Source organism: Aspergillus aculeatus, assembly GCF_001890905.1.
Source record: "Aspergillus aculeatus ATCC 16872 unplaced genomic scaffold ASPACscaffold_10, whole genome shotgun sequence".
NCBI lineage: Eukaryota > Fungi > Ascomycota > Eurotiomycetes > Eurotiales > Aspergillaceae > Aspergillus > Aspergillus aculeatus.
In genome coordinates this window covers 1,338,851-1,364,209 of record NW_017962985.1, presented here as the reverse complement: position 1 = coordinate 1,364,209, position 25,359 = coordinate 1,338,851, and the positions used below count along the sequence as shown (strand labels likewise).

The following is a 25,359-nucleotide window of genomic DNA, read 5'->3' as shown; positions in this document are numbered from 1 at the left end:
GGGATGGCGTCAGAGGCTTGATGGTGAGATGATGGGGTGATGGAGGCAGAGTAATGCTCACTGGTATAGTTGTGTACGTGGTGAGGATGGTTGGTGTTGGTGGAGGCCTGGGCAGAAGATGTCTTTCGAAAATCCATCTAGAAACTTCTGAATATCAACCCTTGACTTGTAGCGTGGTTGAGTGAGCTGGAAGATTCTGTTAGACGCTTGGAAGAGATGAACTCATATTGATATCTCCTTTTCGCTGCTTCCTCTGCCGGGCTTTCCTGTATCCGGCGGATCTTTTGACCTATTAGCAATCTGACAGTACTGATGGCGGTGATAGTTTTGTCGGTGACGTAAATGAGTGATGTACTCATCTACCTGGGGCTATCCAAGTGAAGAAAATAAAACCATCAACATGGCTGTGGTGGGCGGTGAGCAGGCTAGCTACATTGAGGCCTTATGGCTGCCAACAAGGGTTTCTCCGTAGAGGTGAATAGCAGGGCTCTTCACGCTCTTGTTTCAGACGGTGAATAGTGTCGAGGCTATCGAGTGCACCACAAACTATTTTGGCTGGGCGGTATCAAAGCACAGTGACACGGCTAAACAAGTCTACTACAATGCGATGTGCTATGCAGTCTCTAGGCCTTGAGGAGACTTAAATGCAGCCCCTCTTCGGAGGCATCACGCGCGGATGCGCAAGAGCTTGTTCTTCCTGGAGGCTCTTAGTGCAATCTGCGTAACAACTACGTCTCTTGTATAGTATGGTCAAACACCAGGTAAATATGACCAAAGGAATTGAAGATATTCTGATTCACTACCTACAACCCAACATAGTGCGACCTTTAGTAAGTCCGATCGATCCAATCCCCCCAAGTAGAACCCAAGACTGTAGTCTTCGTCACAGCCGCTGAGATCGAGCTCTCGTAGAGTCTGCTAGACGTGCTGGATCCATCGCCCGAGTTGTTGTATTCGTAGTACAAGGGAGTCGCCCCCTCAGCCATCGTGGTCCATCCCTTGGGGTTGATGATATCAGAAAGGACCGAATTCTGGTAGATGACCCGGGCCAGCACTCGCCAAGGACGACCCAAGTAGACCGACTCGGTCAGGGACACTCCCGACGCGGCCTTGATGTTGCAGTTGTCGAAGGCATACCAGCCATCGTCGGTTGAAGTCTCTCGAGAGGAGGCGGTAATGGCTCCCGCTCCGTTGGAAACAATGTCGCATTCGCCGAACCAGACGGAGGCATCTCCGAAAATATAGTCCACGGCACCTATTTCTGTCAGCCATTGCGGATATGCCTGTGTCTTGGTTTTGGTGAATCCATACCCTCAATCAAACAGTTGGAGTAATACTGAGTGCCGGCTTTGACGTAAAGGGTGTCTTGGTATCCGGTAAACTGGCAGCCGTAAAAGCCCAGTTGATCTGCGTTGCCGACCAGTCTATAAGCAGCGGAGTCAGATTCAAGCGTAACATTAATTAATCAAAGTCGAGAAAATAATACATACGCCACGGCTTGGGCACCTTTTCCATATCCATTGGCGACGTTGATGTTATACATCTTGAAGTTGTCGGAGACCACGTTGACAGTGGCACTCTTGTCCAAGGACCCAGCGTCGGGTGAGGAAATGGTATGGGTGATGGTGACGACATTGTTCTTGTATGAGCCGGTGTCACTAGTCTGCCCGTACAGCGTCAATGCTCCAGCATAGTTGATGGTAAGCTGTTCAGAATAGGTGCCACTGGCGACGTAGATACATGCGGCGGCAGTTGAGGAACCAAGAGCAGTTAGGGCTGCTCCGATGGTCGAGTAGGTTTGCCCCGAGCCGACACTCAAACAGCCCGAGGGCGCACTGGTACGACTCGTTCGCTTCTCGAGGGTTGGCGCCGGAGCTGACAGGACTGGGGCAGTGAGCCCAATAAGGGCGACAAGAGCAGAGTAGAGATGCATGTCAGAAATGTGGGAAAGTCTTTCGTAGGGAAGCGCTGATCTTTTCGCAGCTGATCATGCAGTTGGCGGTTCTGGGCGCAGGCAGATATATAGGGTTCGGCCAGGGAGAAATGCGATCATGCAACGAAGGAGCCACTTCTGCAACACCTGGAGTATTTTCCACCTCTCAATTCGATGTGCCCTTGCGAGTGCCAAGGCCGAGGCACGGGGCTCAATTCTGACTGGCGCGAGCTGAGGCTTGGTGGGAACAAGATTAGCATTGACAGTGCGGAGGGTCCGGAGGAATGCAGCCCAGACGAACAGAAAGATCCACATTTCCATGAATAGGATCAACTCCTCCAATAGCCTTCCGAAACGCTCTGTTCAGACACTCGGCAGTTTGGAATTTGCGGAAACTGGAGTGCCCCTGACAATTACCGGTGTCCGTCACAGGAACAGGCTCAATTTAGCCGGGGTAGCAGCGGGAAGCTGAAACGCTGGATTGCCAAGGGCTCCTCTCGGCCCTGGCTAAATTGCCCCGCTTGTCACACTAGGGTCTTGGGCTCGTAGTCGAAGTAAAGCATTGGACACTCTGCCAGACACCTCCAGAACATCCCTTGTACCATCTACCTCCAATTTATCCGCAAACGAGGCAGCGGAGTTACCGCACGTGGCCCGGACCGTTGGAGATAGGTCTAGCACCGCATCAGTTTCTCCGTCCAGCCAGCCCCACTGATGTTTCGCATTCACATGTCAAGCATGCAGTTCGTTAGAGGCAGTGCCTCGAGACGAGAGCCTGAAACAGGCAATACTGTTACTGCTGTCCGTGATGAAAATAGCACGCCGTGTCTCGCATTTCAGGTAAGGATCGTCCATCTGAGCTTCACTCTGCTATATATCTAGGCTTGCGAATGATTCAGCTCAGGTAACTCCATCGATAATCTCAAGTATCTTTTGTGTCTCTACCCTTCAGTATGGCACCACACTGGACGTCGTTGCTGCTGGCGGCCGTTGGCCTGGTTAGGGCCGCCCCCTCACCCGTGCAACATAGTCCGGATGCTGCGCTTCGGCCTCGTGCGGTCTGCACTCCCACTGCAGGAGGCAGCTCTTCTATCGACGACGTCCCTGCCATCACCAAAGCCATTGCTAGCTGTGGTAACGGTGGCACTATCGTCATTCCCGAAGGCACCACCTATTACCTCAACAGCGTCCTCGATTTCGCTGGCTGCACGGGCTGTGACTTCCAGGTCGAGGGGTTGCTCAAGTTCGCCAGTGACACCGACTACTGGGAGGGACGCACTGCCATGATCAGCATTTCCAAGATCAGCGGACTCAAGCTGCGTTCCCTGACGGGGTCGGGGGTCATCGATGGAAATGGCCAGGATGCGTGAGTCAACACTCCCGTAGCTTCCAATCCCACCACTACTGACTCTGCTCAATGTGTCCAGTTGGGACGTCTTCGCCTCAGACAGTAGCTATGCCCGACCGACCCTCCTCTACATCACCGGCGGTAGCAATCTCGAGTTCTCGAACTTCCGTCAAAAGAATCCGCCCAACGTCTTCAACTCGGTCAAGGGGGGCGCGACCAACGTCGTCTTCTCCAAGCTGCGCATGGACGCGACCTCCAAGTCCGACAACGACCCCAAGAACACCGACGGGTTCGACATCGGCGAGAGCACCTATGTGACCATCACGGACACGACGGTCAAGAACGACGACGACTGCGTGGCGTTCAAGCCGAGCTCGAACTATGTCACCGTCGACACCATCACCTGCACGGGCTCGCACGGGATCTCCGTGGGCTCCCTGGGCAAGTCCAGCAGCGACACCGTCAAGAACATCTACGTCACGGGGGCGACCATGATCAACTCGACCAAGGCCGCGGGGATCAAGACCTACCCGAGCGGCGGCAGCCATGGCGTATCGACGGTGTCGAACGTGACGTTCAACGACTTCACCATCGACAACTCCGACTACGCGTTCCAGATCCAGAGCTGTTACGGTGAAGACGCCTCGTACTGCACGACGTACCCCGGGAACGCGCAGCTGTCGGGCATCAAGGTCACCGGGTTCAGCGGCACTACGAGCTCGAAGTACGATCCCACCGTGGCCAACCTGAACTGCGGATCGGGGGGAACGTGCGATGTGACAATCAGCGGGTGGGGCGTCAAGGCCCCCTCGGGCAAGTCGCAGGTGTTGTGTGCCAACACCCCGTCGAGCTTGGGGGTGACTTGTACCTCTGGGGCTTCGGGCTAGATTCAGGGGTTGACATGCTGCATTTTCTACACATGTATTCCATCAATAAAATCATTTCCCCTTCTCATCGCACATGCCGATAATATTCATCTGTATACTATGTACATCAGTCCTCATTACAGCCGACACTCATCCCCGCCATTAGCCGCTCAATACCGCGGCACCGCCTCCTTCGGAATCTCCAACAAATCCCCCACCGGCCGCCCCTGCAACCAGGCATCCATCGCGGCATACAAATCGAAGAACGCCTGATTATCCATGGTGGGCAGATCATTCAGAATCGGGTGGCCCAGCCGCGACTGCGCGACAGCCAAATACTGGTACCCGGGGGGGTACTTCTCCAGCTCGGTGCGGTCGAACTGCGGGACGGTGCGTCCGTCGACGGGCACCACGCGGTCCTTCTCGTAGAACAGCTTGATATACACGATCTTCCACTCACCCTCCTCTTTGAGACAAAAATTGATGAAGCGGCAGTCGCACTCGATGTCGAAGTCCACCCCGTCCCAGCTGAAGCGCTGCGTGATCGTGGCCTTCATCTTGCCGACGGCGCGCTGGGTGGACGGGTTGAGGTCGACGAGGGTGCCGTTCTCGCGGTGCATGATGAAGTCGCCGTTGGCGCGGCCTTTGATCGAGGTTTTGATGAAGTCGTCGATCGGGAGGCCGCCGCTCCATGCTTTTATTGTCTTAGTACGGAATTAGGGGTTGGGGAAAGGGAGGGGAAAAGGGGTCAGTGGGGAAGAGACGCACTGGTGAAGACGAAGGCGCCCTCCTTGGCGAACAGGTGGCGGTAGTGGTTCCATTCGGAAGCGTCCCGATAGACCGGCCAGCCTTTGCACAGTTCCGAGACGCAGTATCGGTCGTTGATCTCGGACGGGGAGCCGTTGATGTGGCTGTAGATCGTCGGTTGGGTCTCTTTCTCAGTGATGTTGTAGACCATTTTTGCGGGGTGTATTGTTGTTTTCGTCAAATGGTCAAATGAGATGGGCTCTGAAACTGATTCTTTGCTTTCGAACAAATCATTCTTCTATCTTATACTTCCTTTACCCTCTCTGGTTTCGACGGTTGTTCTGTGATGTCATATCCAGCCATTGCGTGGTGCTCCGAACAGTTCCGTCTTCGGGAATGCCTTCGGTACTTGCGCCAAGATATCCACATGGTGATGACATATGCCGAACCATTGTCAGCTGGAGACATCACCGCGTCATGAACCAAGCGTTGATTTGCAATGCTTAGAGTATATACATTTCTGCCCGACTGCCAACACATTGCACGTGACATCATTCATGGAAAGGATATCCAATCCGCACCCTGGGCGACACCACCGGCTGAGCCTTCTTCCGCGACTCTCTCTCTCCCTCTCTCTAACATAATTATGCATAGAACTCCGCCACCCAGGCCTTGATCTGAGCGACCTCGTTATCCACCACCTTCTTCACCCCTGCGTTGACCACAGAGTCCGAGATGTAGAGATCCGAGCAGTGGAAGCCGCCGGGGATGATCTGGACCGGCTCGCTGGGGGTGCTGGCCAGGGGGCCGCCCGGTCGGAAGGTTGACGAGACGGTGGCATCCCTCCAGGGATCATATTGACTGGATCCATCGTTAGTTACGTTACGACTGTGCATCTTCTAGTGCTAGGCCTACCCATTCGTCCAGATCAACCGCGTGGAGTTGCCGTTCATGAACCATCCATCGGTCCAGGCGTTGAAGGTGTTAGCGCTCTTGCCCTTGGCGCTGCCGTACGTGTAGCCGTTGACCTCGGGGAAGTACAGCGCGCATTGTCGCTGCCAGTAGTCCGCGCTCACGAGACGGGGGACAATCGTCGTCTCGCTCGAGGGGGCTCCACTATGTTCAGTCAGTCACACGTCGCGCTGGGGTAGCGGGGTAAAAGGGGTGCGTACTCCTGCCACCAGAAGAAGGGCTCGTTGCACAGGAACCATTGCCACTGGCGGTCGACGGCGTTGTCGACGGAGGTGTCCGTAAAAAGGGGGCTGGTGGTGTTGTACGTGTCGTAGCAGGCCACGCTGTACTCGTCGGACCAGTAGCCGTACGAAGCGCAGTCTGAGGTTCTGGAGTTAGCTGCGCGCTGGTCTCGTTGGTGTGGGCAACTTACAGCCAGGGAAGATTTCGTTCTTGAACCAGTTGGCATAGCCTGTGAGAGCCTTCTCTAGGCCGACTCCCTCCGCCCCGGGGGTCACGGCGGCACCGGCCTCGACGTTCTGTTACTGGTCAGCAATTTCCTTAAACAAGGCAAGATAATGCTACAACATACCTCGACAGCATCGCAGAAAGCGAAGAAGTCCGAGTAGCCGGTCGCGAAGGTGTTGTCCTGCCAGAGGTAAGGCCCAATGGGCAGAACACTGTTATGGTCAGTATGCCGTGCACTCAGCTCGCACCAAAGGAATGACATGAACGACGTACGCTGCGAAGTCATCGAAATGCTCGAGAGCCTCGAGGCCAAACAGCTTCTTCAATTCCGTCTGCTGAGCCTTGGTGCCAGTCTTGCCGATTTTATCGACATGCTCGGCCACCAGCGAGACGTCCTTGCTGCAATTCTTGGCCATGCCATCCTGGATGGGTCGGAAGTATTGCCACTGTTCGGTCAGCTACGGTGCATCCTAGCCACGGCGCCAGTCTACTCACGAAATCATAGATCGACTCGACCGGAGCACTGGTCGCGTGGTACGCCCAGAAAGTCCCGGGAGCCAGATGCTCGGTCCAGGCCGTCAGGGCTCCACTGTAAGAGCCACCGACGAGCACCCACGGCTGTAGCAGATCATCAACATGTGTCATCCAGATCATCAAGCAGCCAGGCCACTTACCACGTGGGGCGCATTGCTGCTAGTGCTGTTGCGCGCGAACCCCAGTTTCACATTTTCCGCAAAGTAGGTTAGGTCGAGAACGGATTGCTCCAGGGTGAGGTACTGGAGGGTCTCCGCGGTGAGGTTGGTGTAAGGGGAGGAACCACCCCAGTAGCGGTCTATCCACGTTAGTCGGACAGTACACGTGGTCGGACCACGGTCAACTCACGCTCGACCAGAACCACCGCACCCTGCAGCTGCTGCGCATAGACACCCGTCAGGGTGGCATTGGTCAGGTAGCCCTGATACCCGTCGGCCGAGACCTCGCCGGGGGTGAACAGGACAACCGGAGACCCAGGGCCACCCCAGTACTGGGCGCTGTACCAGTAACGCTGGGAGAAAGTACCCTTGGACGGATCGCTGTGGTCGATCAACTGCTCGAACGTGCTTTCCACCACGGACGATTCACTCGCTTGGCTCGTGGCAGCGATCGGGCGTGGAGCAAGACGGGGAGGCCGAACGGCTGCCGCGAGCGATGCCCACAGAGCCGTCACGGCCACAAGACTGACAGGGGAACAGAACCGCATGATCGCAGCGTCCAAAATCCGTGAGCACGAGCGATTGAGGCACGGAAAAGTCGCACGATCGGCCTGTGCAAAAGTCGTGGGGGGGCTGCGAGCAATTTATGAATGCGTCGAGGGGTCTGTTCGTCGCCCCAGCAAGAAATGAACCGGTCATGGCGCGCACAATGCAACCTTGTGCCACGCTCTGGTCGGGAAGATTGCGCACTGGGTGGTGGTATCTGCAGGTGAATTGGCGAGGACGCAAGTTGACGGTCGATGCAGCGAAGCGGATCTCCTCGCCTTCCTCCGTCGGACAGCGTCGGGCCCGCGCCCGTGGTGGAGTCGGGTCGCACACATCGTCAAGAACCGGTGTGCCAGCTTATACCTGAAGGGGCATTAGGCTCAACTTTTAAGGGGGGTACGTCTGCAGGAACGGGCTTTGCCGGTCGCGCAACTTGCAGGGTTAGGGCGAGAAGAAAGAGGGGGTGGACGAGCGTTAGGGCGGTGGTTCGGCATGTCTAGATAACTGGCAATCTATTTGTTTATCGGCCCAATTTGCACTCTTATCGGTCCAGCACGCAATGCAATCTGCAGGGGCGGGGTAGATTCGTTCCACATCCATTTATTCTCGCGGTGGCGTTCTGTGCATTGGAATTGATGCTCCTGTTGCTCCTTGTTGAGGTCTGCATCTATTCCACACATGCCCCTGATGCTGGTGAGCTGGTGGCCGTGAGGGCTGCGGCGGTCACTTGACCGGGCTCTCCCTTGCCGCTTTCTCTCAACGTGACTTGGACACAGTGCTTTTAAGCCATGTCAGCTCTGCATGATTTCTTTCTCCCTCATGGAAATGAGAGGAAGTTTCGGCGGTTTTGCTATTATTGTCAACTTTCTGCACGAGAGAAGGATTGGAGGACACAGACACGGGAAGGAGCCAGAATACCGTAGATCGGCAGAGCTTGTGTACAACATCCGTGCGGTCCATATCCAAATTTGAGGACATTATCTCTTGGTCAACTTGGCATGGCACCATGCTTGATCTTGCCCGGTTATATTGCTGCGATGCAGTCCCGGTTAGACCTTTGTAGCAGATTGTTTTGGTGGTTTCCCTGAGAAACATATATATCGGAACCAGAGCTGTGGAGGCGAAGCCGGGTGCGGGCGTACGCCTTAGCTATTATTCACCTGGCCAAACCAGCATTGAGTATATGATTTGTACTCCATGAGGCTCATGGAAAGAAAGCGCTCTTGGAGATGTCGCTGTCGAATCCACACGTGTGCTGTACCTCTAGTGTGTGGGGGCTTCAGCATCTTTCTTGTTTGGTTTGATCACTTCGTGGGATCGGAAAGCGCCGGGCGAGAAGGCGGCGGAATATGGCAAAATGCACTGAGCAACATCACAAGACACTGAGTCACCTGATTGTCTGGCCGAAAGTGGCTAGTCCCTTCCCAGACGCCGGGCGTGACCAGCTGCGCCATGATCCGATGTCAAGCCTTATCAACTATCACAAGCGTCGCATGGCATGGTCTCTGCTTCGACTGGTGGTGATAAAATAGATAAACAGCACACCAATGTCATCAAGACTGCAACCCCGATGACATGACTCCCCCGCAGGCCTGTTATACCTGCCGATATCGGCGCATTCAATGCGACCAGGCGGCAAGACCCTGCGGAAAATGCAAGAAGGCGGGGGTGGAATGCCTGGACAAGAGACCCGTCCGATGGGTCAAGGGCATCTCCATTCGAGGCAAGCGGAAAGGCCTGTCTCTCAGCAACTCTGATGCAGGCCCTTCGACCGGATCGGCAATCATCCCTTTTGTCGTTCGCCCCAGACCCTCTGCCTCAGCCATAGATCATGTAAGCAAGATAGGTAAGATCACGGTGGATGGCTACACCCGCCTGATAGAGAAACCCAGGGTCTGAACACTAACAAGTGCATGACCATCAGCGCCTCTCCCGATGCCGTTCGAGCTCGGAGATCCTTCTGTCGCCTGCTTGGACTCAACTTCGAAATATTACTTAAGCTACTGTAAGTAAAATCTTCACTTCTTTGCGTATATTTTTCTCATCACCAATTCACAGACGAGGACTGCATATGCAGCCTTTTCATCGTCTATGATAGCAGTAGTAACCCATTTCGAAAACTCTTGTCGCTAGCCTTGAGTGACACCACTCTGATGAAGGCTGCTCTCGCTCTGGCAGCGCGCCACAGAGCGAATCTGGGCTATTCGTTCCAACGGTACGACGAAGAAAGGCCACCCACTCACCTCAATGTGCACCAGGATGCCCTGGGATACAAACATCGCGCAATCAAAGCAATCTCAAATGCACTAAATGATCCAGTCTTATGCTCCCAAGACAGCACCGTGGCCAGCGTGTTTTTGTTGATCTTTCTCGACCTACTGGAGTCTGGAAGCGATCGGTGGAATTTTCATCTCGAGGGTGCGAAGAAGCTGATCGGTTTCAGTCAGCATCAAGCTCACGAGCCTGGGGAGACGGTGAAGCTCATCCGAGATTTTATCAATAGTCAGATATACCTGTAAGTCACTACCGTCAACATTCTCAGGACCCACGATTGATGAATGCAGCATTGAGACGCTTGGCGCGACCTTCGTTCGTCCCAACCTGTTGACGGACTCGAACCCGTTAGATCAAGCGCGCGTGGTGTGTAAGGAAACAGAGGCCGTAGAACGATCGTTCCTTGGCTGCCCAGACTACCTGTTGATTGCCATTCGATGCATCTCGCTCTCTCGCGACTCAATCCACGACCCTTTCGACCAGGAGACATTGGAGTACCATAAGTACAACGTGGCATCGGTCGTCCAAATGGTGACGGAGTTTGATTGCTGGGCCTGGGCTGTTAATCTGCCGCAGTCTGATCGCACCAAAGAGAATGCGATAAATGATCTTTGCATGTTAGCTGCATCCTACAAGCTGGGGGCTCAGATCTACGGGCAGCGCGTTCTCGACACTTTATGCCACACGAACACTTCAATAACCGATCTTCTGACCCGGTTGATCCAGTCCATTGAAGCGCTCTGCGCCAGCGACAATCTCCTCAAATGCGCTCTCTGGCCGATCTGTATTGCAGGCTTGGAGTGCCACCAGGCCAGGGAAAGAGATTTTTTGATTCAGTCGCTCGAGCAATTCTGGGACAAAACGAAATGTATCAACGTGATCAACGCAGCCAAGATCTTGCAAGCACATTGGCAGCGCAGTGGCCGTCAAGCACAGAACTCCTCGCCGTGGGTCATTGACATTGGGCTGTCCGGGCGTGACTGGCTTCTGATTTAACCTGTGGCTCGTGCAGGTTGTGGCTGGGATGCTCAGGCTGGAATGGGGCTAACCTGTTCAGCAGCCGTGGATGTGGTGGGGCCCGGGCAAAAGAGGCCTTTCCGCATACGGAAAGTGAGGGGAGTGGGGCCTTTGTCATCCGCCACACCATCACCATCAGATCCATATAAGATGCTTCAGGTCGAGATCTTCACATGAGGAGGACTTCAACCTGACCGACCACTTTCAGATCGCTCACTTACATCGTCCAACATGGCTCCAAGTCAAACTCATCCTGCGACACTGGCACTTCATGCCGACGACCCTCTGCATCTGGTGACCGACGTCGCTCCACCGATTCATCTTTCGACCACCTTTCGCTTCCCAGACAACCCTGATGACCTGATTCCGTCTGTAGACCCAGTTGTATGTGGCTGCCTGTGGCTCCTGGGGTTCGTATAATTTGTGGCTAACTTCCTCAGGACGAGTTCACCGGCAAGAACTACGTCTATTCCCGCGAATTCGCGCCCAATGCAACCCGCTTCGAATCCATCCTGACCAGTCTAATCGGAGGACATGCCGTGAGCTACGCCACCGGCCTCGCAGCTCTCACCGCAGCGCTGACTCTGCTGAACCCTCGACGTATTGCTGTGGGACAAGGCTACCACGGCAGCCATGAAGTCATCGCCGTGATCTCCCGCCTTTCGGGGCTGCAGAAGCTTGACTTAGACTGCCCTGCTGAGGGTTTGGAGAAAGGCGACGTCGTTCTTCTGGAGACGCCGATTAACCCATTAGGCACGGCCTTCAGCATTGAAGCATATGCCAAGAAGGCGCACTCCCGCGGCGCATACCTGATTGTCGACAGCACATTTGCGCCACCCGGCTTGCAGGATCCCTTCCAGTGGGGAGCAGACCTGGTTCTGCACTCGGGATCCAAGTACTTTGGCGGTCACAGCGACATGCTGTGTGGCGTGCTCGCTACCAAGGACGACAAGTGGAAGAAGCAGCTAATCGAGGATCGCCTGGCCGTGGGCAACGTGATCGGAAACCTGGAGGCCTGGTTGGGGGTGAGGAGTCTACGGACTCTGGAGGTCCGCGTGCAGCGTGCTAGCCAGACCTGCGGCAAGCTGGTCTCCTGGCTGGATCAGGCCATGAAGTCCGCCAATCCCGCGCCCGGCAGCGAAGAGAGCGTTGTGCAGTCCGTGGTAGGCACAATTTACCATGCGAGCCTGCAGGATGAGCCATGGCTGCAGAAACAAATGCCTAACGGGTTCGGCCCGGTTTTCGCGATTGTGCTGAACAAGGAGGATTTTGCGCGCACCCTGCCCAGCAAGCTGAGCTTCTTCCAGCATGCGACCAGTCTAGGTAGTGTGGAGTCGCTGATCGAGTGGCGCGCGCTTTCCGATTCTCGCGTGGATCGGAAATTGCTGCGGATCAGTGTTGGTCTGGAGCACTGGGAGGACTTGAAGAACGATTTGCTGCAGGCTTTCAAGGTGTTGATCGATGCACAAATCTAGCTGGATAGTTTCTTTCTGGTGCTGTGGAGAAAAGTCACCATCAGCCGCATGTTCTTTTGAGTTGATAGGGTCAGACTAGCGATTTAATCAATTTGTTCATCACTACCTTCCCTTCTGCATTTCAAGCTCTCGTGCAAAACGTCCGCGTATACCATGGGAAAGAGAGTTCTTGGACACATGGCTGAATCGCGAGAAGTAGGTTTAAGGCTTCCGTTGAGTTGGAGAGGAGCATGTGTGACTCTGTTTACATTTCAGCCAATTGGTGAGTGGCGCTTTCCTGCCAAGACCTTGCCTGGATGGAAGATGGGCGCGCCCTGGTCTCCAGCTGAGAATGCCACCTGCAGTGATTCCGTCCTTGATAATCATAACACTTACCTTGACACAAACGTACTTTTCTCGACGGCAATATAGGGTTGGCTTTTCTTGCTACACTACTGGAGAAACACAAGAATACCATTCGCAATTCCATGCGCCGTCATCCCGGTCAACCCCATCATATCCCGATCTCTTCACTGCCATCTAGTGTAATTTACAAACTGCGTTCTGGAAACCATGAAATGCGCCCTCCGGGCTACATCGTCCTCATTCTCCTCCTCAGCACCCGGGTGCGGGATGTGCTCGTAGTTTCTAGACACCAGCTGCGTCAGAAAGATCGGTTGCCACCTCTCCTCGATCAATCGGGAGTTACACGCTCTCCACAGGGCTCGAAGGTGCGGTGGCAGCCTCATCGTTGGGGGATAGGCCGCTTCTATCATCGACACGAGCAGAGCAAGCCACTCTACGAGGATCTCGCCCTTCTGGACTCCCGGTAGTCCCCCATAAGTCCGGAGCATGCAGTCCAACAGCGCCGCGGTCAGCGCGTTCGGTTTCAGCGTGCGCACTGGCCACAGCCCGCGCCAGTACCCACTGCCTCGATCCCCATTGCGCGGAGGCACGGTGTCCGGATCGCTTGAAAGCATGTACGGCACCAGTGGCGCGGGTGGGCCTAGGAGCCCCGGGATCATCGCTCCGTTCAGATCGGGGATGATGCGGGACTTGTCATAGAGCAAAAGTCAGGCGTCATGCTCATTGCGCTCAGAAGTGTGCAGATGATCGTTGTATGGCAGTCGCACGCCCGGGATGCCGAAACGGTAGTGACAGTTCCGTCTGCGCGTGCACTGAATGAAGCCGCCAGACACTAGGACCTGAACAGCCCGCCTCAGATCGGCATCGTCGACAACGAAGGAACATTCACTGTCAGGTAGGTGTGGGTTGCGGCTCCGGTCGCGGCCTCCGGCCAGTCGCACAGCCAACCGGCCCCAAAGTAGGTAAGGAATGCGGCCGAAACTGTCCAGGATGTGAGCTGCCATCGCTGCGACGTGCGCGGCTGTTGGATTGGGGCCATACAATGGCTCCATAGTGACGACCGTGTCGATCGGTTGAAGTTGGAATCTCGCTGTGGCTCTTGGAGCGGGATAATACTCTCGACAATTACCGCTCAGCGAGTCAGAGTACCCAGCCGTGGAGGATCGATAATCCAGGTGACCAGGTGAATCTTGACGGGGATTTTCAAGGTGAAAACGACTCAGCTCAATGGTTTTGCGCCGAACCTTGAACCTGAAGGGCAAATTCATAACCGAGTTTGGCCGGGAAGGAAGTCCCTTCTCATTGCAGGAGGCCATCCTTCCTGGTAGGTAGTAGGTAGGTGCTCTGGGTCAGGGCCCGTCACATTCACCAACTTGATAAAATTCAAGGAGAATAGAAGATATATAAGTCTCAAACATGGCGACATCTTACACACACACACACACTTCTCGCGAAATCGTATACAGTACGCCAGCGTCTTCCAGTGAGGATGTAAATACAAACAGCCAATTATCAGGTGAGTAAGCGGACAAATAAATGCGCTAGCCTGGATCGGCATGGTGTGGATTGTAGATGCAAACACGGCAAACTCACGCAACCGAGATGGCGGTGAGGAAAGGCAGGAGCGTCTCCGAGGAAATGACGGCATCACCTCAACCCATGGACTTTCTCCTCTCCTCTCTCTAGGTGATCGCTCGTTATCACTCGATAGACTGGCCCCCACCTGCTCCCCCTGTTGTCCACGGTATCAATTTCCTCTCTCTCACTTTCTCCTTCCCTTCTCCTCTCCTCCTTCTTCCCTCCACGCAATCCAATCAACAGCCTGTTTGACTGAGTGATACTCCCTCTCAAAATGCGTCTCCATCTCTCTGGTCTCTCGCGACGCGCCTTCAAACCGTACGTCGCCGAATTTCTCGGCACCGCTCTCATCATCGTGATCGGTGACGGCGTCGTGGCGCAAGCCCTGCTCTCCGACTACCAGTATGGCACCTGGCTCTCCATCAACCTGGCCTGGGCGGCCGCTGTCTGTCTCTCCGGCTACATCGCCGACCCGAGTCCCGCCAGCAATCCCGCCATTTCCCTGGTCATGGCCTTCGTCCGCCCGCAGCCCGATCAGTGGAGGAAGTTGCCCGGCAAGCTGTTGGCCCAGTTTCTGGGAGGCTTCGTGGGCGCGGCCATTGTCTACATCAACTACCGTTCTGCCATCCTCGACTGGGACCCGGAATATACAATCCCGGGGGGATCGATTTTGAGCCCGCAGGGCCACCACTCGGCCGGCATCTTCTCCACTTATCCCGCCAGCTTCTTCTCCTCCAATTGGGAGGCGGTCTTCTCGGAAGTCCTCGGATCGGCCGTGCTCATGTTCGGCTCGCTGAGTGTCTCGGACCCGGCCAATGCCCACCGCTTCCACTCCCCCCAGTTCTCCATGTTTGTGCTTCTGCTCGCCATTGGAGCTGCGTTGGGCTGGCAAACTGGCTACGTAGGTGCCCTCGTGATTTGAGTTGTGTGTAGGATGCTAACCGCGATGGCTTCTCCTAGGCGATCAATCCCGCACGCGACTTTGGCCCGCGCCTCTTCTCGGCCATCCTCTACGGTCGCGAGGTCTTCACCGCTGCCAATTACTATTTTGTTGTGCCTTTGTTTGCTCCCGTCGCCGGCTGCTTCGTGGGAGCCACGGTCTACGATTCGCTGCTGTACGAGGGGGATGGATCGCGCATTGCGGACGCGCTGGACAAGGCTGAGGACGTGGATGGAGAGCTGCGCCTGCACTAGTGACTGGAATATTGATGATTGCCATGTTTTATCATGAATGACCCCGACATTGAACCCACGGATCGTCTGGACGACCGGGGCACGAAGACTACCTGGACGACGGAAAGCGATAGACTGGATCTGGATAGACGATTGCTCATAGATGGTAGATGATTATCCTAGAATGCGGTTATCTTAGACTCAAATGACACAAATGAATGGAATGAACCGGGTTCTGCGTTGGATAAAGACCTGCAACCCGCCAAAAATTCGATGGTTGTCTCCGGTCGGCTTCCGCGATAAAAGCGGGATCAGGTCCATGCGCCAGCTCTTTCGCCGGTGACTCATCACCGACTTAGAACAACATTGCTCAATGTCAACCACGTCGAATTGATTCGACAATCAGAGCTTCAAACTGCAATATATTTTTCCTCGCTCATCGAACGGTAATCATTGCAGGCCCGTTGTCCTAACGCCGCTGATCAAGCCCTGCTAATCTCCACTGGTAGCGCGCGATCCATGGCGTCCACTCCGTACACGCTGTACTACGCCCCAGGCACGGCCAGTCTGTGCGTGCACTGGATGCTGATCGAGGCGAACCTACCCTTCGACGCGATCCCCGTCGACTTCACCACGGGGGCCCAGCACACCGAGGCCTACCGCCGACTGAACCCGACCGGGCGCGTCCCCACGTTGATCGTGGACGGCGAGGCGCACGGGGAAAGCACGGCCCTGCTGATGCTGCTGGCGGAGCGCCATCCCGACCGCGGGCTGATGCCGGCCGTGGAGGAGGCCGCGACCCGCCCGCAGTGGCTGCAGACGATGATCTACCTGGCCAACACGGTGCTGCCCGCCATGCGCGACTGGTTCTATGCCGACACGGACGGACCGGCCGAAGGGGCGGCCGCGGTGCGTGCCCTGGCCCGCCGACGGATCGAGGGGGCCTGGGAACTACTGGACGCACGACTGGCAGGAACAGCGGGCTCCCGCGGATCGCCTTCATTGCACAAAGCTCCAGAGTATCTCGTTGGGAAGAGCCTGACGACGGCGGACTTCCTGGCCGTGATGCTGATGCGCTGGTCGCGCGACATGCCCCGACCGGCGACGAGTTGGCCGCATCTGGCCTCGTACGTGGATCGCCTCACGGCATTGCCTTCCTGGAAGGAGGTCTGTTGTCGCGAGGGTTTGTCCCATTGGCCCCCGGCCAGGGATCAGTGATGGTGATGGTGACGGACTGGGGATGTAATGAGGAGCAAGTGAGCTATCCAGGTCAGGAGCGCATCTATCCAGCTTAAGCAGTCTTGCTATTATATTCCGAACACCACCATGCTTCTCCCATGCGTCTAGAGAGGATTGTAAACCTGTAACATGAAATAAATGACGGCTGCGTATGTGTGGGGATCGATTTCCATTGTTGATTGATTGATTGTGGAGGGAGGATGTGATGGATCGAATCGCACGGGCCGGGGGTTTGAGGAAGAAGACCCAATGACTTCACCATCGGCGCCGTCACGATCCCCATCTCTTGGGTTGATTACGGAAGTATAGTTCCAGCCGTTATAGGCCTCCAATTGCCTGATTGGGCATGATTGACAGGGCTAGTCTAAGGGGATGCCTCGACGAAACCCCTTCCTATGTAATACGGGAGGCCCGGCCGACCACTTCAGCACATCAGCCCCCATTATCGGAACTGCACCCGCGCCTTCTTTTCATTAGCAGAGGTAATACAGGCCCTACGGAAGATCTGCCGGCTCTAGTACGGATTGGATTCCGTTTTGCAGGCTGAAATTCTGGGTGTCGGGTGTGTCTCGACTCTGCTGTCAAACTCTGACGGCCTTGGTTCGGCCGAAGAAAACCTCCTGCCGCATGAGGCTGTCAGTGGTGGACACATCACAAAGATGGGTCTTGCAGCATCGAGATCTCCACTTCACTCCAGTGCTTGCTGCTGGTTGGGGCGCGCGGTGACAGGTGCCATTCGCAGGTGCATGTGTCGTCCACTCAAACGGTGACCGTTTCACCTGCTCAACCTTAACGCTCGGTCGCAAAAAATGGGCGAGGCCCCCCGCCCCGTGCAGCTCGCCAGGAAGTCGATGGCTCACATCAGTGGAGTCGGCTTAATCTAAGTCTTGCCTGTGGTCGCGATCCCTCTTCTAGATTTTTGACTTATGATGCTTCCCTGTTGATCCGCGGGTTTCCCCTGCAGTGGCGATTGGGGTTTGAGGGTATCTAAATGGCGCCATGTCCGCATTACTGTTCCGGACGGCCAGGGCCGGTACACTCTGTCTGTCTTTGCGGGACATTGACACTGACATTGACTTCCCTGTCGATATTCCTTTCCTTTCCTTTGTCGAAGTTCACTCAGCCAGACTGAGTCCCTCCCTAACCGCCATGCCTGGAGGGCTGAATCCGCCGTTGTCGGTGATCGAGTCCTGGCCCGCACCCAACACCGTCAACCCCGACTCGCATGGCCCGGCAGCCATTGTGGTCGCTGCAGTCTTCGGAGGGATCGCAATTGTCACGGTGCTGGTGCGGCTGTACGCACGGTATATTATTCAGCACACGGGCGGCATCGATGACATCCTGATTGCGCTGGCTCTGGTATGTGACGTCGCGACGTCCTCATCCTTGCCTCAAAGCTAATCACCACCAATGCAGCTACCGACCCTTGGCCTCATCATATCCGTCCCGATTGGTAAGCACCACCCTGCCATTCCTCGGGAACCCATCGGCTGACCGCGAACCCCACAGCCAGCGAAGTCTACGGCGAAAAATACCACACGTGGGACAACAGCGTCGCGAACCTGATCGGCGAGCGCAAGGTGGCAGCGGCGTCGGAACTCTTCTACGTACTGGCGTCGGGGCTGATCAAGACCTCGGTGCTGCTGTTCTACCGGCGCATGAGCCAGCGGACGGTGTCGCCGCGGTTCCGCGCGCTGATCTGGGTCAGCATCGGGTCGGTGGTGGCCTACAGCGTGGCCTTCGTGCTGGCGCTGTTCCTCTCGTGCCGGCCGCTGCGCGCCTTCTGGCGCCAGGTCGACCCGGCCTGGACCCTGACGCACCACTACCACTGCTACGACGAGGGCGTTCACCTGATCGCGGCGACCTCGATCAGCCTCGCGCAGGACCTGCTGGCCACGACCCTGCCCGCCGTGTTCTGCATCCGGCTGCACATGCGCCGCCGCCAGAAGGTCGCTCTCACCGCCGTCTTCTCCGTCGGATATCTCACGGCTGTCGTCGCGGGTATTCGCATCTACTTCCTGTGGCGTATGTTCTACGCCTCGTACGACGGGTCCTGGATGGCCTGGTACTGCTGGCTGCTGGCCCTGCTGGAGGTGGCCCTGGCGGTGACCTCGGCTAGCTTGCCGGCCGTCAAGGTGTTCTTCCGCTGGTACCAGGTGCCGTCGAGCCTGGCGGGGAAGCTGCGCTCGTTGAAGCTGAGCCACAGCCACAGCCACAGTACGCGGACGCCGACGGGGCAGTCCGGTTCGAACGGGGGACACAACAGAGAGCGGGAGCGTGGTCGGCAATCCGGCGATACGGATCAGTATCTGGTGACTATTGAGACTGCCTCTGGGGATGAGCATGCCAGAATGGTGGAAATGGAGGCGTTATCGTCGCCGTCCGGGGAAGGGGAGGAGCGAGAGCGGGAGTTGAGCAAGGAGGCGGCGGAGAAGAGCTGGCCGTGCGGCGGTGGAGATGCCATTGTTTGATCGGATTTGTATATACTAGCAATAAAACAGTTTGTGAGCGATGAAGCGTGCAGCAAGCGTGCAGCATTGTATTTAAGAGGAATACCAACGATCACCAACAAGTTAGGCTAGGGCCGACCGCGCGAGGGCGGTTACTTTTCCCGCGGCGCGGGTCTCCATAGTGTACACAGTGGAAATCGCTATGAGATCCCGTTGGTGTTTGGGAATGCGATCGCGCATCCAACCGCCTAAACGGGTTAACTTACCCGGTCGGCACCGCATTCTGCGCAGTGGGCACGGATGGCCGTGCAAATGGCGACATTGGCTGGCCGCAGTGTGTATGTCCCCGCATGAGGGGACGGGGGAATGCTGCAGGCATTTTCTGCATCTTCTGAGGGGAACCTGGGCTATATAACCGCCGTCAATAGTCTGACGAGCTCGTCGGCAAAGTCCTCACCTTCTCACCTCCTCAAGTGAAATTACCTGCTACCGTTTCTCTTTCATCCTCCAAGCCCTACCAACAGACAAAAGAATCTACCAAAATGGCCATTTTACTCCACCCCCTCCTCGGCAAACCCATCCAAAAGGGCAACCCCAATTTCCCCGGCGGCACCCTCAAATGCCACTGCACCACCAACCCCGTCACCGTCACCCTGACCAGCAACGTCGCCCACAACCACGCCTGCGGCTGCTCCAAATGCTGGAAACCGGGCGGCGCCCTGTTCTCGGTCGTGGGCGTCGTGCCCCGAGAGAAGGTGGAGGTCTCCTCGCACGCCGAGAAACTGGCCATCGTGGACGAGGCCGCCGTCATCCAGCGCCACGCCTGCACGGCCTGCGGGGTGCATCTGTTCGGGCGCATCGAGAAGGATCATCCTTTCAAGGGGCTGGACTTTGTGCATGTGGAGCTGTCGGACGAAAAGGGGTGGCAGGAGGTGCAGTTTGCGGGCTTTGTGTCGAGTATCATCGAGCAGGGGTTTCCACCCCAGAAGATGGAGGTGGTACGGGGTCGGTTGCACGAGTTGGGGTTGGAGACGTTTGATGTGTTGGCGCCCGGGTTGATGGATGCTATTGCGGCTTGGACGGCGGAGAGGGAGGGGAAGTTGAAGGCTTCGCTTTAGAATAACTCTGGGGTGTCCGGGGGTGGATTGTTGGTTTCTGGGCAATGCATTTTGTGAGAATGTTAGCGAGGGACTTTGAGGATTGTGTTGGCATTTGATGGCAATACTAGCACCCAGCTGACAGCATGATGATGGGGAATTTGCGATGGACTTGCTGTTTTGATCTAGCCATCTTTTGTGGTAAAACTTTGTTGTGTTGATCAGGACGTGACTGTATGTTGATGGTGATCGGTTTGGGATATGATGACGGCAATTGGGCTTTTTACGCTGTTCATATGATCAGTGGACGTAGACGTGGAGGACGAACTGTTTTTGTAGATGAGGAGTTTGGGTACCTTGGGGAAGACTGGTGAGGAAGAACCAGGCACGTACTCAGTCCTACGCCAGTATAACTGCGTAACTAACGAATGGTGCTTAAATTTGTCAGCACGGATCAGACGCCATGCTGGTACTGCCGGACAGAAACACTGACTTGGTAAGCAGCGTCGCACCCGGTAGGTTACCAGACCTGAGTGTATGTACTGAAAGTCGGGGATCACTCAGAAATACGAATTGCTGGCTCTTGGTTCCAGAGACTCCGACCTGATTCAAGGTTCTGACAAACGCTGTTGCTGACCAATTCAAGAGAACTTCCGGTCTTAGCACACCATAGCCCCCTCCCTTGGTGTATTAATGACTGGTCTTGGAAAGCTGGCGAGAATAACACATTTGCAACAACGATTTCGATCAGTAGCAACTTCAACAACAGCTCAATAAAATGGCCGACCTCTCCAAAACCGCCCTCATCCTCATCGGCCCTTACAATGACTTCCTCCACCCGGGCGGCAAGCTCACACCCTTGCTGAGAGACCTTGAGGAGAAAGAGACCATTAAACACATCGAGCAAGCCGTGGTTGCCGCCCGTCTGCATAAAATCCCAATCTACTACGGACTTCACCAGCACTGGACCCCCACTGCCTTCCAGGAATGGCGGCACATGACCCCCAACCACGTCAAGCAGAAGGAAATCAAGTTGTTCGAAGCAGGCACGTTTGGTGCTGAAATCTACCAAGGTCTGGAACCAGATGCCAGCAACGGGGATGTGGTCGTGAGTCGACACTGGAACAGCAAGTGAGTGTGCATTTTGTGCCATCTATCTGAGCTGTCGCTCATGTGCATATACTGGGGAAGCTCCTTCCAGAACACCGACCTGGACTTCCAGCTTCGCCAGCGCGAGAAAATTAACCTTGTGCTTGCCGGGTTGACGGCTAATACTTGTCTGGAGAGCACCGCCCGGCATGCTTATGAGCTGTGAGTTTTTATCAGGAGTGGAAATATGAGGTCTGTGCGATACTAATGGGATTGTTCAACTATACAGAGGATATAATGTGACTCTATTGTAAGAACATTGCTCCTCGATCGGTATTGCACATGCTGATAGCACTACTCTGGTAGCAAGGATGCCACGGCCGGGTGGTCTAGGGAGCTGACGGATGCAGCGACCGATTTAGTCTGGCCGTTGTTTGCGGAGGTGAAGACTGTGGAGGAATGGGTCGACTTTTTGAAGGCAGAGCTACAGGCTTATTTTTTGGAAGATACGATCGATCTTGCTAGTGCTACAGGAGACTAGCTAATTTGGACTGGATAATGTTGATTATCTTTTAGTTGTTGTGTCAAATTTGTCATCATTGCCAATTCTAAACCGCTTACTGTGTGACACGGTCACGTGCTGATAGACCGTTTGCCCATTCTCCCGACTAATCTACTCCCGCCTCGGCTTGTTGACCGTAACAGAAACGTGCGAACATCTTCAATCCATCGCCCCTCAACCCACAACCACATACACCGATGGCCGTACGAAAGACACGTTCAAAACGCCCTACACGTGGCTCAGACAGTCGACGAGTTGGTGTCCGTACCGCCCACGTAGAGGCAATGTCGGAGTCGCCGGCCGCTCATCCCGAAACGCCACCGCGGCTCTCGTGGGCAGACACCCTCATCGCCTTAGAGCGAGAGCCCATGGCATCTCAAATCCAACGGCATAAACAATGGAAACGTGCGCTCTCCTCCCCTCTCTTTTGTATCCACTGCTTTTGATTCTAACCTGCCGAACTTAGGAGATGGGTCGATCCACGAAACATACTGTCGGGTTTGCTTCCGCGAGGAGAACCTGGAGCCATGTGTGACCTGTCGACTGGCATTTCACGCCGAATGTCTGCCGACCGGTTGGATACGACACTCTGACCACCGCATGTTCTGCTCTGCCTGTGTCCGGCGCGAGTGGCATATCGCCCCTCCAAGACTGACACCTCCTTCCTCCCCACGACTGACGGGGATAGGGACGTCTGATGCAGCCTCTGCCGCCTCTCCCGCCCTCCAACCTAGCACACTGTCCTCTACAACTTTCCCTCATGGGAGTCTATCTCATACCAAACCGCCCATCTTCTCCCCGCTCCCCGGACACAGCCTCTTACACCAACCCAATCCAGCCAGCGACAACACTACCCCAGCCTCGTACCCCGACCCATCCCCCCCGCCAGCCCGCCGCAACCGCAAGTCCCGATACACGAACCTCCCCGCCGACGTTGACGCCTCGCTGAACGTCCTCTACCGCGAGCTAGAGTCAAACGCGTCGCTGCGGCTCGAGAACGAGGACCTGCGCGAGGAGAATCTGCGGTGCCAGCAGATCATCAAGATTCGGGATATGAGCCTGACGGCGCTACGGCGCGAGGTGGAGTATCGACGGTCGTCGGAGCAAGAGATGCAGACGCTGCGTGCGACGGCGGCGCAGCTGGAGAGTGCGAGGAAGGAAGTGCAGGAGCTGCGGGCGCGGAATGAGGCGTTGGAGGCGGAGCTGGAGAGGTCGAGGCTTGAGGCGGCTGAGGCAAAGGAGATGGTGAGTGATTGGAAGGCGAAGTTATCTACGCTGTTGGGGAGCTGATCGCATACGGAAACTCTTCTGATGTATTTGTAGTTGGGCGTCTGAATTTGTAATTATAGACATGATTTGGTTTATTGGCAATTCTAGCTGTCGTCGACTTACATCCGCTGCCCTCTAAGTCTATCTCTAACCGCATCCGGTGAGTACGATGCCTATTCAGCCCTTTCACTCTTTACACCCTGTCAATTGTCAGATATTGATACCCAAGTACCTCCAACCCAGTCAAGCCTTTGCCCTCCACTCCCGCCCAACCTTTGCTACCCTCGCAGCCAACGCAGCCCCCGCACCGAGTACAACACACACCCCCGCAAAGATCTGCGCCCCGATATACCTGCCCCCGTCCCGCGAGATCAACGCCCCCTCCAGCACCGGCCCCGTCAACGTGGCAAAGCCCACAATACTCAGAATCATCCCAATCCGCGTGCCCGTCCGCTTGATATCCGGGGTCATCGTCGTAGCAGTAGCGGGGAAGAGCGACTGCGCTGCGCCGCCCACCAGCCCATAGACAACCGCAAACACGTACAGTCCAGCGACGGTGCGGACCGCCATCCAGCATAGAATCACGATCGCGGAGGCGAGACTAAGCGGAATTAAGACGTTGAGTTTGCCCAGCCGGTCCCCGACAAGACTAGGTCCGATACGTCCGATAATGCCGACGCCGTTCAACACCAGAATCAGATCTTGCGTGTCCGTCACCCCGAGGCGGTCCCGAGCGAAGGTCCCGAGGTAGAAGAAGGCAAAGTATAACCCCCAGAAGTTGAGGAACATGCTCACGGTGAAGAAGAGGAAGGGTGGCTCGGTGAACGCGTTCCATTCAATCAGAGGGCCTGTTCGTCGAGGCGGAAGACGGGGCTTGAAGAGTACCACCCCGGGCATCTGCGTCACCAGCATCAGCAGCCCCGCGGCGCGGATCGTCCACCCGAACCCGATTTGCTGCGTGTACAGCAGCTGGTTCACCAGCACGGGGTAGATCAGACCGCCTGTCGCGGCTCCGGCCGCTGCTACTCCCACCGCGAAGGCGCGTTTTTCGACAAAGTAGGAGGACATGATCGAGAGTCCCGGGCTGAAGGTCAGGCCGTTGCCCAGACCCATGCAGACGGCCTGCGTCAGGAAGATCTGCCAGTAGGACTTGGAGAGGGAGAGCATGAAGACGCCGAGCAGCTGGAGAAAGACTCCCAGCGCGAAGACGAGACGGAAGTAGCCTGCGTCAGTGGCGCGGCCGACCACTGCCCCGGCGAAGAAGAGAAGGAAGACCTGCACGCTGCCGATCCAGGAGATGGTCGAGGCGGACTGGGGCAGGGTTTCGGTGTAGAGCTGCTCGAAGATGGAGAAGCTGTTGCTCACGCCCCAGGAGTTGAAGAAGACAAAGTGCATGCAGAGGACTTGCGTCCATGCCTGGAAGCCTCCGTCGGGCGGGGGTTGCAGTGGCTCGGTGCCTGGTTCTGGGTCTCGGGGACGAGTGATGGCTCGAAGTGGCTTGTCCGTCCAGTTCATTATGGAATAAGATTACAAGGTTACTCCCAAAAATGAGAGGAAGAATGGTTTGTGGAGATTGATCAGGGGTGAAGATGATCCCCATATACCACCCTAATCCAGTTATCCGTGGCAGGAGACGCCGGATTACAAATTTGATTACTGATCAGTCCAACATAGACGGACTACCGAGGCCGATATCTGTGTAGGTATCAGCCACTCACTGTCAGTAATTACAGGATGCTGCTATGCTTACGCAGAGCGATGCATACGTGAGCTTACTGTACTTTACCGTACCATACCATGCAGGGTGGGGTAGCAGTTGCTTACCAATCTCAGCTCGCAGCTCGTCTTCGCAGTAACCCTGATTTCTCTAGCTGAGCTGTTATCGCTTTTTCTCTCCCATAATTGTGTCATTTTCATGGTGGCAGTGACCCTGAAGCAGACCGCCACGTGACTGTCGCGCTTTCCATTTCACCTTCTCATCTTCTCATCACTTTCCTCAACCTCTCAAGCATCTCACACCAACACTTCCACCCTCCTGCTCTCCTTCGCAGTCCGATTGCACGTGCGTCGAGTCTCGACTCAAATGTCAGTCGCCTCCTTGGTAGCTGATTCCTGGTTGCGAGTGCTTTTCTGTTTCCCCATCCAGGATAGTTGGTGAGTGTGGTCGTGGAAGTCACAAGATAGTCAGACTCAACACCGGACGACTTTGTTCACCCTTGCCTGGCAGGTCCCACAACTTT

The 25,359-nt window shown here is 55.7% G+C and overlaps 14 protein-coding genes across 14 annotated transcripts; 9 read left to right on the top strand and 5 right to left on the bottom strand.

Annotated features, from left to right (window-relative positions):
* Positions 1-755: 755 nt before the first annotated feature.
* Positions 756-1,977, bottom strand: pmeA (putative pectin methylesterase). The gene is made up of 3 exons (XM_020196472.1): positions 1,491-1,977; positions 1,312-1,424; positions 756-1,255 (listed from the first exon to the last, which is right to left on the bottom strand). Exons 1-3 carry the CDS (start codon positions 1,931-1,933, stop codon positions 828-830), a joined length of 984 nt encoding a protein of 327 aa, XP_020055368.1. The 5' UTR covers positions 1,934-1,977; the 3' UTR covers positions 756-827.
* Positions 1,978-2,852: 875 nt separating this feature from the next.
* Positions 2,853-4,241, top strand: ASPACDRAFT_1871572 (putative extracellular exo-polygalacturonase). Its single transcript, XM_020197971.1, has 2 exons — positions 2,853-3,299; positions 3,361-4,241. The coding sequence occupies exons 1-2, from the start codon at positions 2,887-2,889 to the stop codon at positions 4,166-4,168; spliced, it is 1,221 nt and encodes a 406-aa protein (XP_020055367.1). The 5' UTR covers positions 2,853-2,886; the 3' UTR covers positions 4,169-4,241.
* On the bottom strand, positions 4,214-5,155 carry ASPACDRAFT_121798 (nuclear transport factor 2 family protein). Its single transcript, XM_020196471.1, has 2 exons — positions 4,916-5,155; positions 4,214-4,841 (listed from the first exon to the last, which is right to left on the bottom strand). The coding sequence occupies exons 1-2, from the start codon at positions 5,103-5,105 to the stop codon at positions 4,318-4,320; spliced, it is 714 nt and encodes a 237-aa protein (XP_020055366.1). The 5' UTR covers positions 5,106-5,155; the 3' UTR covers positions 4,214-4,317.
* Positions 5,156-5,538: 383 nt separating this feature from the next.
* Positions 5,539-7,553, bottom strand: ASPACDRAFT_30928 (putative serine peptidase; the record flags this gene model as incomplete). Its single annotated transcript, XM_020199771.1, has 9 exons — positions 5,539-5,755; positions 5,810-6,010; positions 6,067-6,226; positions 6,279-6,384; positions 6,438-6,525; positions 6,587-6,759; positions 6,809-6,931; positions 6,988-7,145; positions 7,196-7,553. The coding sequence occupies 9 exons, from the start codon at positions 7,551-7,553 to the stop codon at positions 5,539-5,541; spliced, it is 1,584 nt and encodes a 527-aa protein (XP_020055365.1).
* Positions 7,554-9,126: 1,573 nt separating this feature from the next.
* On the top strand, positions 9,127-10,821 carry ASPACDRAFT_53158 (Zn(II)2Cys6 transcription factor; the record flags this gene model as incomplete). The annotated part of the gene is made up of 4 exons (XM_020202703.1): positions 9,127-9,397; positions 9,476-9,556; positions 9,610-10,066; positions 10,116-10,821. The coding sequence occupies 4 exons, from the start codon at positions 9,127-9,129 to the stop codon at positions 10,819-10,821; spliced, it is 1,515 nt and encodes a 504-aa protein (XP_020055364.1).
* A 252-nt stretch (positions 10,822-11,073) lies between these two features.
* On the top strand, positions 11,074-12,317 carry ASPACDRAFT_31014 (putative transsulfuration enzyme family protein; the record flags this gene model as incomplete). The annotated part of the gene is made up of 2 exons (XM_020199779.1): positions 11,074-11,226; positions 11,283-12,317. The coding sequence occupies 2 exons, from the start codon at positions 11,074-11,076 to the stop codon at positions 12,315-12,317; spliced, it is 1,188 nt and encodes a 395-aa protein (XP_020055363.1).
* A 509-nt stretch (positions 12,318-12,826) lies between these two features.
* Positions 12,827-13,714, bottom strand: ASPACDRAFT_44650 (uncharacterized protein; the record flags this gene model as incomplete). The annotated part of the gene is made up of 2 exons (XM_020201458.1): positions 12,827-13,351; positions 13,430-13,714. The coding sequence occupies 2 exons, from the start codon at positions 13,712-13,714 to the stop codon at positions 12,827-12,829; spliced, it is 810 nt and encodes a 269-aa protein (XP_020055362.1).
* An 800-nt stretch (positions 13,715-14,514) lies between these two features.
* Positions 14,515-15,434, top strand: ASPACDRAFT_30405 (uncharacterized protein; the record flags this gene model as incomplete). The annotated part of the gene is made up of 2 exons (XM_020199723.1): positions 14,515-15,141; positions 15,201-15,434. The coding sequence occupies 2 exons, from the start codon at positions 14,515-14,517 to the stop codon at positions 15,432-15,434; spliced, it is 861 nt and encodes a 286-aa protein (XP_020055361.1).
* A 498-nt stretch (positions 15,435-15,932) lies between these two features.
* Positions 15,933-16,631, top strand: ASPACDRAFT_61689 (glutathione S-transferase family protein; the record flags this gene model as incomplete). The annotated part of the gene is made up of 1 exon (XM_020203690.1): positions 15,933-16,631. The coding sequence occupies one exon, from the start codon at positions 15,933-15,935 to the stop codon at positions 16,629-16,631; it is 699 nt and encodes a 232-aa protein (XP_020055360.1).
* A 1,520-nt stretch (positions 16,632-18,151) lies between these two features.
* Positions 18,152-18,799, top strand: ASPACDRAFT_9128 (uncharacterized protein; the record flags this gene model as incomplete). The annotated part of the gene is made up of 1 exon (XM_020206126.1): positions 18,152-18,799. A coding segment is annotated over one exon (648 nt), but the record flags the coding sequence as incomplete, so codon positions are not given.
* A 569-nt stretch (positions 18,800-19,368) lies between these two features.
* Positions 19,369-20,604, top strand: ASPACDRAFT_121778 (S-(hydroxymethyl)glutathione synthase). Its single transcript, XM_020196470.1, has one exon. The coding sequence runs from the start codon at positions 19,645-19,647 to the stop codon at positions 20,218-20,220; it is 576 nt and encodes a 191-aa protein (XP_020055358.1). The 5' UTR covers positions 19,369-19,644; the 3' UTR covers positions 20,221-20,604.
* Positions 20,605-20,977: 373 nt separating this feature from the next.
* On the top strand, positions 20,978-21,829 carry ASPACDRAFT_44646 (cysteine hydrolase family protein; the record flags this gene model as incomplete). Its single annotated transcript, XM_020201457.1, has 4 exons — positions 20,978-21,330; positions 21,391-21,510; positions 21,578-21,598; positions 21,655-21,829. 4 exons carry the CDS (start codon positions 20,978-20,980, stop codon positions 21,827-21,829), a joined length of 669 nt encoding a protein of 222 aa, XP_020055357.1.
* A 218-nt stretch (positions 21,830-22,047) lies between these two features.
* ASPACDRAFT_17429 (uncharacterized protein) lies at positions 22,048-23,140 on the top strand (the record flags this gene model as incomplete). Its single annotated transcript, XM_020197181.2, has 2 exons — positions 22,048-22,255; positions 22,317-23,140. The coding sequence occupies 2 exons, from the start codon at positions 22,048-22,050 to the stop codon at positions 23,138-23,140; spliced, it is 1,032 nt and encodes a 343-aa protein (XP_020055356.1).
* A 222-nt stretch (positions 23,141-23,362) lies between these two features.
* On the bottom strand, positions 23,363-24,634 carry ASPACDRAFT_30477 (uncharacterized protein; the record flags this gene model as incomplete). The annotated part of the gene is made up of 1 exon (XM_020199731.1): positions 23,363-24,634. One exon carries the CDS (start codon positions 24,632-24,634, stop codon positions 23,363-23,365), a length of 1,272 nt encoding a protein of 423 aa, XP_020055355.1.
* Between the last annotated feature and the right edge of the window lie 725 nt (positions 24,635-25,359).

Excerpts from the sequence above, each read along its gene's own strand:
- pmeA (XM_020196472.1), bottom strand. The coding sequence starts at position 1,933 with ATGCATCTCTACTCTGCTCTTGTCGCCCTTATTGGGCTCACTGCCCCA. Across the intron at positions 1,425-1,490 it reads AAAGGTGCCCAAGCCGTGGC|ACTGGTCGGCAACGCAGATC; the intron begins GTATGTATTATT and ends CGCTGCTTATAG. Across the intron at positions 1,256-1,311 it reads CTCCAACTGTTTGATTGAGG|GTGCCGTGGACTATATTTTC; the intron begins GTATGGATTCAC and ends TGACAGAAATAG.
- ASPACDRAFT_1871572 (XM_020197971.1), top strand. The coding sequence starts at position 2,887 with ATGGCACCACACTGGACGTCGTTGCTGCTGGCGGCCGTTGGCCTGGTT. Across the intron at positions 3,300-3,360 it reads GATGGAAATGGCCAGGATGC|TTGGGACGTCTTCGCCTCAG; the intron begins GTGAGTCAACAC and ends CAATGTGTCCAG.
- ASPACDRAFT_121798 (XM_020196471.1), bottom strand. The coding sequence starts at position 5,105 with ATGGTCTACAACATCACTGAGAAAGAGACCCAACCGACGATCTACAGC. Across the intron at positions 4,842-4,915 it reads GGGCGCCTTCGTCTTCACCA|CATGGAGCGGCGGCCTCCCG; the intron begins GTGCGTCTCTTC and ends AGACAATAAAAG.
- ASPACDRAFT_121778 (XM_020196470.1), top strand. The coding sequence starts at position 19,645 with ATGGCCATTTTACTCCACCCCCTCCTCGGCAAACCCATCCAAAAGGGC.